This window comes from Gallus gallus, chromosome 2 (genome assembly GCF_016699485.2).
Source record: "Gallus gallus isolate bGalGal1 chromosome 2, bGalGal1.mat.broiler.GRCg7b, whole genome shotgun sequence".
NCBI classification, from domain to species: domain Eukaryota; kingdom Metazoa; phylum Chordata; class Aves; order Galliformes; family Phasianidae; genus Gallus; species Gallus gallus.
Genome location: NC_052533.1, coordinates 37178689 through 37190886, shown reverse-complemented (window position 1 = coordinate 37190886; position 12198 = coordinate 37178689). Strand labels below are relative to the sequence as shown.

General features: G+C 39.9%; 1 protein-coding gene across 28 annotated transcripts in view; it reads left to right on the top strand.

Annotated features, from left to right (window-relative positions):
* THRB (thyroid hormone receptor beta) overlaps window positions 1–12198 on the top strand; it is a 168360-nt gene that overhangs the window by 141899 nt on the left and 14263 nt on the right. For 15 of the 28 annotated variants that reach the window (XM_040677171.2, XM_025147070.3, XM_040677142.2 and 12 more), the window contains 3 exons: window positions 1965–2065; window positions 8266–8413; window positions 10200–10405. In XM_040677171.2, coding sequence (XP_040533105.1) covers window positions 1965–2065; window positions 8266–8413; window positions 10200–10405 — 455 coding nt within the window. Of the gene's footprint in view, window positions 1–1291; window positions 1423–1964; window positions 2066–8265; window positions 8414–10199; window positions 10406–12198 lie in introns of all 28 variants that reach the window. The other 13 variants (XM_046919416.1, XM_046919437.1, XM_046919410.1 and 10 more) reach the window with 1 other exon arrangement.

Genomic DNA, 12198 nt, shown 5'->3' with positions numbered 1-12198 from the left:
CTGGGTTCTGTTTCCCAGTGTTACCTAAGATGTGTGCTTCTTTCCTATAATTTTAGGTTCTCATAATTATGCTCAAAAATATAAAGTAGACATTACAATTACTTCCTGCCTTGTTTCTTCCTCCTTTCTCCAAATCAGCCCTGGAAAGTTCATTTAATTTAAGCTGTTGACCTCTGTTGAGGTCCATCAAGGGGACATAGCAGTTCCTCCACCTGGGGAGGAATAAATGCAGCAATAAAGTCTGGATGCCTGCTGGCTAGGAGGGTATTTGCAGAGAAGTACTTGGGAATTCCTGGTGGGCAACAAGTTGAATGTGAGCCAACAGAGTGCCCTTGAGGTGAGGAAGGACAGCAACATCTTGGTCTCAGTTAGGAGGGTCATCACTAGCAGGATGGGGGAGGTGAGCTTTCCCTCTGCTCTACACTGCTGAGGTGTATCTGCATTGCTGGGACCGAGTCTGGACACTGAGGTACGAGACAGATGTGGACACAGTGGGACAAGTCCAGTGAAAGAACACAAAGGTAGAGAAGAAGCTGGAGAGTTTGACATAGGAGGAGAGACTGGGAGTGCTGGGACTGGTTGGCCTGGAACAGAGAACGTTCACTGGGATCCTATCCATGTGTAAAAAAACTTTACAGGGCTGAGTGATGAAGACAGAGCAAACTCATCTCAGTGTTGTCTAATGACAGGACAAGAGGTAAATAAACATACAGGGAATTCCATACAAAATAATAAAATAATCTTCTTTTACTGTCAGGGCACAGATTGCTCGCAGGAGTTATGGAGTCTCCATTCTTAGGGACAGTCAGAACCCAACCAGACATGACTGACCCATGATGTCCCTGCTGGAGCAGGGAGGTTGGACCAGGAGATCTCTAGAGGTGCCTTTCAACCTCAGCCTCTCGGTCATTCTCTGAAGTATTTGCTGTACCTCAATAATTTTAAAGAGTTAAATGAATAGCTGCACTTCCCTCTCACGTCTCAAAATGAATCTTAGACCTTTGTGTACAGAGAGGTTTTTCATTAAGAAAAAATATGTACCACAACTCCATTGAATTATGGATTATAGGAACACTTACTTTGAAAACTTTGTATTTTACTACATTTGAAAGTTCTCTTTGGCTCAGAATTACGTTGGTTGCCATCGGAATTGTTCTGGGTTTTTGTTGTTGTTGTTTTTTACATAAGAGCAGCAATATGTTTATACTGTCAAAACAAATAGTGGTGTGGGAAAAGAACCAAGCATTCCCAACAGTTTTTCATAGTAGTAATACTTGATTTCACTCATTAGGTGTCCGATGAAGCACTTCAGAAGAGAAGATGTCATTCTCACACATATATGTACACACACATATATTTGAATGCCCACATATTTTACCCTAAATTTAAGCTATATTAAATGCAACAGTGGAGCACACCCAGGTAAGGCATGATCAATACAGCTTTTGTGATCTGTTGCTGGTACTTCTCAACCATGTCTGCAGAGCTGTTCTGAAACAAATGCACTGTCAGTAAATGTTTCTTACTAGCGTGTCCCTGAGTCACTTTGCAACCTGGCATCTTATCTCAGAGTACATCAGTTTTTTTTCTGAAACAGAAAAGAGAAATGGACTCTCTGTTTTTCTGTTACTTAATTATTCACATCAAAGCCCTTGATATAAAAATAAATATATTTGTTTTTCTGAGCTATTGTTTCGTTTCAGGAGAAAGCAGTCATGTTTCGCCTTTTTCCTCTTGACCAGTAGGTGCTGAAACAATCTGAAAAGTAGAAGATGCTGCAAAGAACGTTTAAATACTTCTGTGATATTGTTGGCATGAGCTTTTTATTCAGGAAATCCAGTGAGCTGAGAAGTGTGGGGCTAGTAGACAATATCTGCGGTGAATGTTAATACAATATTTTTATATCAAATGTATCATATAATTTTATATGGAGTTCACATGCCACATCCTCTTTTTCTTTGCAGGGTATATACCCAGTTACTTAGACAAGGATGAGCTATGTGTAGTATGTGGGGACAAAGCCACCGGATATCATTATCGCTGCATCACTTGTGAAGGTTGCAAGGTAAATGGCATAGTGGGAAAGTGGGAATCAGAAATAGCTCTCCAGCTTCTCCATTTATACAGACTTCCTGAACTGTACTATCAAATAAAACAAAGACAGATTAGAAGCGAATAAGAACATCCAGTACTGATGATAAGCCATATCTGGCTGTGCTGCTGATCTACATATACATAAGGAATATAGTTGATTTTTGCGGTGTTTGCTTCTGAAAAGAAGACAGGGAATTCAGATCTTTTGTTGTTAACTGTTAGCTTTTTCATTTCCATTTTTAGTGTTTTTTTCTGACCATGTTCTCAGCCAGTGTACATCAGCATCCTTCCAAAAACTTCAATGAAACTCTTTATGCAATAGTTGAGATTCTGCCTATGGCCATGGCAAGTCTGTGGTGATTAACAGTGTTCCAATGTATCTCATTATCATTGCAAAGAACAAAAACCAAAAATCTCTTCCACATGCTCGTACAACAGTAACATCCATCACTTCAGGAAGCATCAACACAAAGTTAAAACAGATTTAATTTTTTTTTTTTTTTTTTTTTACTTCTTCAACTTAACCATACTAAAATATGCTTTCAGTCTTTTTCATCTCTAAAGCTACATGAAAAATGAAAAAAAAAAAAAAAAAAAAAAAAAAAGGATTGCTTTGGGCAAGTAAATGAAAAAAAATAAATGAATAACACGATCAGGCACATTTTGCATGATTTCACTGCTATAAATTTGCCTAAGTGGCTTGAGATCCTGTAAGAAAGCTATTCTTTCCTGCAGAAAAAGAAATGTTTTTCTAAACAAATGGAACCACACATGTCATGCACTAGTGTCATGGGACTGAACCACAAAAGTCATATTTTGTTAGTCTCCAAAGTCAGGAATATTTGAATATGAGATGTTGGGTTTGGATTGGCATTAGATCCCCACATTGCGGTAACAGTATTGAAGTAGTTTCTTCTGTTGTACAGCATTGCACTTTGATACATTTATGAGATGAGCAAAGACTTAAATATCCTGTGTGTAGGAGGTTTGTAGTAATATTCATCACAGTTTTATACACATACATATTTATTAAAAAATATTTATATGTGAGAAAAGTTGTGGAACCAAACAAGTGATTTTTACACGTTTACATCACATACGCCAGACAATAACAAAACGTAAAACTCAGGAGTATGGCTTAATTCAGATGCAACGACAAGTAAGTAATAGTGTGGCATTAGGAAATAGCTTCTGCTCCCAGCTGAACAGCAGTATTTCTTGCCGTATTTCCTGCTAAGTTTTTTTTGTTATTCTAACTGAAGTGTATTTTTTATGCCTACCAGCTATTGTAAAGTATAGTATAGCAAATCTTCTGATGTATAATTTAAAATAATGCTTTTATGCACAAAGAACCAAGTTGACAATTTGCAACAAGTAATTAATTTTTTTCTCCAGCTTACAGTTAGCTCCCAGATTGTGTTGTTTTGTTATTTTTGCAAATGTATTAACTGTACAAGATGGTTTGACAGCTATTTTGTGTGGACAATTTCAACTCACATTTTGGAGGATCTGCATACACATTTTGAGTTGTATGAATTATCAGCAAAGTTGTGTGTAATCAGTTCTCAAAAATGTGACATTTACTAGTTGCTTTCACCGAAAATTAATTTTGTAGCAAAACTTATTTTGCCTGACAGCCAGAAATTTACTTTGGCAAGTGCTCGCATGTGATTTCCAGAGAATAAATTGTAAGGAAAATGTGGATCTGCAAAGATCTGCATCTCCCGAACTTCAGGAGAGCTAACTTCTTGCTGTTTAAGGAACTGGTAAATGAGATGCCCTGGGAAACTGTTTCTAGGGACAAAGGAATGCAACAGAGCTGTCAGCTCTTTCAGGACACCCTTCTGAAAGCACAAGAGCTCTCCATCCCCCGGCATAAGAAATCAAGCAGAGGAGACAGGAAACTGATATGGCTGAGCATGAACCTGCTGGTCATACTGAGGGATAAGAAGGAAATGCACAGGCAATGGGAGCAGGAATGTGTGGCCTGGGAAGAATAAAAGCATGTAATCTGGTCATACAGAGATTGGATCAGGAAAACAAAAGCACAGATGGAACTGAACCTGTCTAGGGATGTGAAAAATTAGAAGAGATACATAGGTCAACAGAAACAGGCGAAGGACAGGAAAGGACCCCCCCCGATAAATGAGAAGGAAAAACTGGTAATAACAGACATGGAGAAAGCAGAGGTACTCAGCAAGTTTTTTGACTCAAGCATCCTTGGCAGTCAGGCTTTGCTGAAGTCCCTGAGCCTCTAGGAAAGGGTTAGGGTAGAAAAATCCATCCCTCTGTAAACAAAGAGCAATATCAAGACCACCTGATGAGACTGACTTTCTATGGGGCCTGGTGACACATATCCCAGGGGCTTGAAGGAACTAGGCCACTCTCCATCATATCTGAAAAATCATGGCTGTCAGGTAAAGCCTCAGTGACTGGAAAAAGAAACATCACTCCAATTTTTAAGAAAGGGAGAAAGGAAGACTCTGGGAACTGCAAGCCAGTGAGCCTCACATCTGTTCCTGAGAAGATTATTGAGCAGATCCTCCAGGAGGAGATGTTAAGATACATGCAAGTAGAAGAGATGATCCGAGACAGCCAGCACAGCTTCATTAAGGCCAGATCGTGCCTGACCAATCTGGTGGCCTTCTACAATGGAGTGACAGCATCAGTAGATAAAGGAAAAGTGACTGATATCATCCACCTGGACTTCTGCAGGGCCTTTGATACAGTCCCACATCACATTCGTATCTCTAAATTGGAAATTTGAAGGGTGGCTATTCAGTTGATAAGGAGTTGGTTGTATGATTGTAGCCAGAGGTTTGTGTCAACAGGTCTGTGTCCAGGTAGAGTCCAAAGACAATTGGTGTCCCCCATGGATCTGTCTTGGGAACAGTGATCTTCAACATCTTTATCAGTGACCTGGACAGTGGAATTGAGTGCACCTTCAGCATGTCTTCAGCAAGTTGAAAGATGCATGGTACAGTAAATATGAGAGAAGGAAGGGATGCCATCCAAAGGGGCCTGGACAGGCTAGAGAAGTGGGCCCAAGGTGTTGCACTTCCATCAGTGCAATCCCAGATATGTGTACAAACTGGGAGGAGAACTCATTAAGAGCAGCTCCAAAGAGGCCTTGGGGGTTCTGATCATTGAAAAATTGGATATGAGCTGACAGCATGCACTTGCAGTCTGCAAGGCCAACTGTATCGTGGGCTGCATCAAAAGAGGGGAAGCCAGCAGAGAAGGGAGGTGATTGCTCTCCTCTACTGTACCCTCTTGAGATTCCATCTTGAATACTGCATCCAGGCCTACTCTCAACACAAGAAAGACATGGAGCAGTTGGAGCAGTTGCAGAGGAGAGCTGTGAAGATGATCAAAGAACTAGAGCACCACTCCCGTGGAGCTGGGGAAGTTCAGGAAGCTGATCGTATTCAGTCTGTAGAGAAGGTGTCTCTGGGGAGACCTCATTGCTGCCTTCCAGTGCTTGATGGGAACTTACAGACAAAAAGGAACCAGCTGTCTGATATTGACAGGACAAGGGGAATGGCTTTAAACTAAAAGAGAGGAGATGTAGACATCAGTAGAAATTTTTTTTTTACTCAGAGCGTTGTGAGGCACTGGAAGAGGTTGCCCAGAGAAGTTGTGGTTACCCCATCCCTGGATGAGTTCAAGGCCAAGTTGGATGGGGCCCTGGCCACTGATCCAGTAGGTAATAACTCTGCCCATGGCAGGGGGACAGATACTAGACAGTCTTTAAGGTCTTCTCCAACATGAGCCAATCTATGATTCTATGATTTAAACATAAATAAAATAAATTCTGATGTCACTGAAATATTTCTCCAAGCTGGACCCACTGATCTATTGGCTAAAAGTAAAGGAATTTAGGAAAGTAGATTAAATGTACAATAAAATATGCTTTCTTTTACTGGTAATGCTTAGATTTAATACTTTTTTTTGTTGTTGTTCTAATTCCACTTGCTCTCTTTATAGTTTAGAAATGCCTTTTCTGCATTTCACTTTGTGCATGTGTACAGAAGTCTGAATCATCTATCAGAAGAATCAAATGTGGCGATATGCATGATTGTATTGGTGCACAGCTATTTATACATGTGCATACATGAGCAGAGTACAAGAAATAAAAGTGACATAAATTTGTGTACAATCACCAAGACTAAGGCTGGAAGTGATTCAAAGCAGAGAAATGGTAATCTGATGTGTTTGGACAAATATGGAGAGCAAGTTCCTTATCACGTTGTATCTAGCGATGGTCAAATAAGTTTTTTAACAACAAAAAATAATGTAAGGAATGCAAAGCTGTGGGAGAATGAAAAGTGCTGGACCCCATACAGCATACGCGTGATAAAAAGTGTTAACAATTATTGAAGTTGAGCTACAGTAAGTCTCGTGGAAGGTTTGAAAAACAGAAGTTCAGTACCACTTTCAGAGATTCATCGGAGGTTTCTCCATTTCTTGCTATAACTAGAAGTCAGCCAATGCACCTGAGTGCTCAGGGCCATCTTCACAGAGGAGAGGAACAGGTCCCATCTCTAGGAATTTGATACAGGGTAGAGAGTGGATCCAAGACCAGCTGGGAGGATGAGAATTTGAGATCCAGACTCCACGTAAGAACATCTTACCACTGACTTCCTGGATTTTCACTCAACCCCACAGATCCCAGTCTTACAAAGACTCATATCCATGCTTTATGCAGCTCAATTTAATTGAGATTTTAGGTATTTTTGTTATGAAGGAAGAAAGAATTTTACCCTTAGCTCAAGATGGTTGTTGTAAGATAAAATTCTAATGAGAATGTACTTCACTGTATTTGAAGGTGTTGGGAGCTCAAGCTGAAATGTAGATTTATCTGTATGTCTTAATTAAACGTTCTGTGTTAAAAGATATTACTGCTATAAGATTTTACCTTGCGTTATTTAATACGATTAAAAAGAGACCGTTTGCTTAGTGAAGTGAAAAGATGTTCAGTAACTAAAATCTCAGCTGAAGAGACTATAGGTTAGATAAAGTCCCATCTCAGTTGGATTTTACCATTGTTTACAATGAAACTGAAGCTATTCACAGTGGCCCCAGTCAAAAAGCACCAGTATCTCAGTGTGTTCTTTCTATCAAGGTAGCTCCAAACTGTGTTTCTAAGTGTAGACAGTCTCAAACAGTGGTGGAAAGTGAAATTAATTTCTGCCCTAACCAGTCTGTCTGGTCTGTACTACTGTGCTCTTGGGAACTTCATCCAGCTCTTGCCAGTCTGTGAGAGAACTCAGGTTGAAATTTGTACCAGGATTAGGTCTACAATGTTTGGAGAGAAATTATATCTGATTTCTTTACCTAAGGCCAGGGTGTGTGCTACGTTCAAATCAGACTTCAGTGGAGCTACAATTACTTGGTGTGAGCTGAGGATCTGACCTCCTATCAACTGCAACTGGCTATACATATATTATTATAGATAGATAGAATATGCATAGAGAGCTCTTTGTTGGTGACGTTCCTTTTGAATATAGACATCTGTGGGAAATGGGAATGAATTCCTTTTCTCAGAAATGCATATCATTTCAGAATTATGGATCCATTATTTAGGACCCAACTCAAAGGTTGAATGAATTGTGTTTGACTGCAGAATTCATAGTCTTGCCCAGATTTGGTTGGTTGGTTGGTTATTTGACTTTAGTGGAAGGACATGAGTAAAACTGTTCATTCTTGGTCCTCTAGTTATGCTTAATTATACACCACCATTTATGCTATTTGCAAAAGCTGTCCTTTAGTTAAGAGTACATATATGTCTCCTAATATCCTTTGAAACCACTGTGTAATTTAAATGGGGCCTCAAAATAAACTCTACTTCAATAATAAAATTTACGCATGGAAATGCAGGACTTGAAGAAAACACATAATCAGTTTCTTTTTCCTCAAGGCAGCCTTCCTTATGCTTTTACATATCTCAGGTACCAATATGTTTTAATTTTTAGGGAGGAAATGTTTCTTGAAACTCAGAAAAGAAATACCATAATCTATAAAACTATTTCGTTCTCTTCCTCCTCGAATGTTTCATGGAGTATTTTATGCTGCATACTTAGGTACATTTCTATCAAACCAAATTGGCTACCAATTTGAAAAAATTACACAGTAGTTATGTTTTCCAATGTATTTATTTATTGCACTTAGGGATTTTTCAGAAGAACCATTCAGAAAAACCTCCATCCAACCTATTCCTGTAAATATGAAGGAAAATGTGTGATAGACAAAGTAACAAGAAATCAGTGCCAGGAATGTCGCTTCAAAAAATGTATCTTTGTTGGCATGGCAACAGATTGTGAGTATATTTTTCTCTTTTTCTTCATTTTCTCTCTCTCTTTTTTTTAAGTATTTATTTGCTTAAAGTCTGTTGATTGGTGAAAGTTGTTAAAATAGAGTGGAACTGCCAACATTTTTCGTTTTTAATCTTTTGTTCTGGAGAATTATGCCCATTGCATCAATCCACTTCTGAATGCTCTCATTTTTTGTTTACGCTTTACCAGACTGCACCTTCTCCTGGCCTTACTGGACTGAGTAACAATAGGAATGTTAACTCTTAGGAGGAAAGGAGGGAGATATGCATCTGGATGGACGCTTTGCTTGAAAAAAAAAAAAACATCTTGTTTAGAAAATTCTGGAGGATGTGAAATTGAATGTCGTTGTATGAGTCATCCTGCAGTTGTTTGTTTTATTTTTAGCCCTGAAGAAGTTATCTGCAAATAATTTGACTCTCATTCTAAAGAACTAGAACATATGGCTGTAAGATTAACCCTTAGGGATCTTCTTTTCCTGCCACTGCACAGGGATTTACACCAATAACTTCAATTAGTGCAATGAGAGGAACTCATTTAAATCCCCCTGTGCATTAATGTTAATGGTTGTTGCCACTGTAATCCTCTGCAAGATAAATAAATAAATAAATAAATAAAACCAGAAACCAGACCCAATAAGGAAAATAAAAATATTCCAACTTAGCATTTTTCACTTGCAACGTAATGTGTGGCATTTTCTGTATAAAATGAAATAGAAGAAGTGAAACAATTTCATTAAAGGCAGATGGTACTTAAGGAGAGGGACTGAATGACTCTGGATCATCAATTCAAATCCAGCCCATTTTGACACATCAGACAATACTGAGCATCAGCCATTTAGGAGCTGTGCAGAATGAGAAGTTTGTCTGAGTCTAATTCTGACCGGCTGTTATTGATACCATAAAGCAGTGTCTGTAGAAAGCACATACAGGTGTGTCAGAGGAGGTATCATGGAGAGTGGCAGACAAGTCAGCTATCTCCAAACATCAGTACAGACTGAGGAATGAATAGATTTAGGGCAGCACTGCAGAGAAAGACTTGGGGATTCTGGTGGATGAAAAATAGGATGTGAGCTGGTAGTGTGCGTGTGCAGCCCAGAAAGCCAGCTGTATCCTTGGTTCCATCAGAAGAGGGATGGCCAGCAGAGGGGGAAGTGATTGTCCCTCTCTGCTCTGCCTCTTGAGGCCCCATCTGGAGTGTTGCGTCAAGGCCTGGGGGCCCCAGCATAGGGAAGATGTTGAGCTTTTGAAGCATGTCCAGAGGAGGGTGACATAAGAGGGCTGGAGTACCTCTTAAGAAGAAAGATTGAGGGAGCTGGTCTTGTTTAGTCTGGAGAAAACAAGGTTCCCAGGAGACCTTGTTACAGTCTTTCAATTCTTAAAAGAAGCTTATAAATAGAAGGGAGACCAACTTTTTGCAATGGATATTGACTTTAAACTGAAAGAGATTTAGAATGGATATAAGGAATAAATTCTTCAGTATGAGAGTGGTGAGGCCTTTGCACAGACTGCACAGACAAAGTGTGGATGCCTCATCCCTGGAGGCTTTAAAGGCCAGGTTGGATGGGGCCCTGGGCGGCCTGAGCTGGTGGGTGGCAGCCCTGCCTACGGTAGAGTGGTGCACTGGATGATCTTTAAAATCTCTTCCAGCTCAAACCATTCAGTGATTAGTTAAGGTGTTGGTAATTAGTACATCAGGTATAGATAGGAAAGACCAGAGTTCAGCCAACTTTAATAACTTCCTGCCATTTCTGTATACTTTTATCCCTGCTAGTGGTGTTGGATGACAGCAAGAGGCTGGCAAAGAGGAAGCTGATAGAAGAAAATCGAGAGAAGAGGCGTCGGGAAGAGCTGCAGAAAACGATTGGTCACAAACCAGAACCAACAGATGAGGAATGGGAGCTGATCAAAATTGTCACTGAAGCACATGTGGCCACCAATGCACAAGGAAGCCACTGGAAGCAGAAAAGGAAATTTCTGGTAGGGACTACAGACATTTAAACTGCTCTTGAAGTCAAGTTCCTTTATTTCTTCTAAAGTCCCCGCCCAGTATTGCAACCACTGGTCTACGTGCCAGTGTTTTTTGACTTACATGAAAAATTGATGATTGTTTATTCTTGGCTGAGTCTCAGCATTTGATCAGACTGTGTATTTAATAGATTAATAGCTTTCTGATGAGTTAAGGCTTATCCAGCTGGATATTTTTAATGTTCTTTGATAAGAAAAAGTGAAAAAAAAAGATTCTCTCCTGATTAACATGAGATCTATACCTATAACGTATAATATATCTTTTATTTATTTATTATATATAGTATTTGTTGTCTTTTTAGGGACTAGCATACAGAATATTTTAACTGTTGAAAACAATAGCAAATTTTAAATGGAAGCTGACATTTTTAATTAATAACTTGTACTTTTTGTTTCCTTGCTCCAAAGGGAATACATTAATTAAATTTGACAGAGAAAAATAAATTTCAATGAAAGCAGGAAAATACTTGAACTATAGTCTTGCAGGCTTGCAAATTATGAATTTGCAGAGTACTGCTAAGGAAAATCTGTGGTGATTTGTGATGCTTAAGCTTAGGAAAAAGAATGTGTGGGGTTGGTTTTTTCTAAGTCCGTTTTTAAGGAAAAACTGTGCAGAATATGAAATGCTTAGGCAGCACAAAAGAGGGGTTATAGACTACATGTCAGGAATTCACAGTCATGTTTAACAGTCTGTGTATACCAAATCAGATAGAAAATACTCATTTTTTTTGCAAGCGTAGGCTCCTCTTGCCTAATCCACAATGGGAATCATGACCCACTGCTAAATTGCTAAGATAAGGTTTACATTCAAAGAAGCTTATCCCTTTTATAAAGTTATGTTAATTCTAGTAGCAATTTCTATACAAATGACCACGTGTTCACAGTAGCTTGCAGCCAGGAACACGCAGCCAGTGGTTGCTGGCAAGAAGCAACAGAGAAATTTCATGTTTTCCTGCATAGCAAGGTTTGCTGCATTGTTTTTAACAGGCCAAGAAGCTGAAACTGTAACATCAGCTGTGGTAGCACATTTGATTACTCAGATGGTACTATTTTTTTTGGTGTCACTTGCTTCAGAGTAAAAAGAGGGGCATGAGGTGATGTGAGGACAGTACTACTGGGAAAGGGTCAGATGAGGCAAAGGCAGGGGTGGCAGCTGTAACGGGCAGTGCAGAAACCAGCTGTGATTTCCCCAGCTGGTTCCTAGGCCAGATCAAACTGCTCTCAGTGCTTCAGGGCCTCCTTGTATTTTTCAGGGCTCACGTGCTGAAGCCCTGCAGTTTCAAGGTAAGTGTAGGGAGCTCAGTGACACCTTGCAGTGAGCACAGAAGAGAAAGTCCAGGATGTCCTGACAGCTCCAGGCAGAGGGCTTTGAAAGCTCCCTACTGGAAGCAGTTGGAGAGCAAGAGGAGCTGACTGCATGCCCCAGCAGCAGTGGGTCAGCCCTTTGGCAGCTGAGGCTGGTTCTTCAACAGCGGGAGGTCTTTGGAGGTCTGGACGTTTTTTCCTGTTGTGGTGAGATAGGTGGCAAGGGCTCTCCAGCAGCTTGCCTTTCTAGAGTGTGTTGGTTTTAGCTAGTCATCCTGAATTCTTCAGGCTTTCCCATGGCAATGCTATGTTCTCTCTTTTTCTCGCTAACACTGTTATGTGTGGCTTTTGCTTTGGGTCTTCGTGCTTGGAAGTGATGAAGATTGTTTATCATGAGCACACAGACAATGTGGTTTAGTTTCCCAAGATTCAGGGATGGG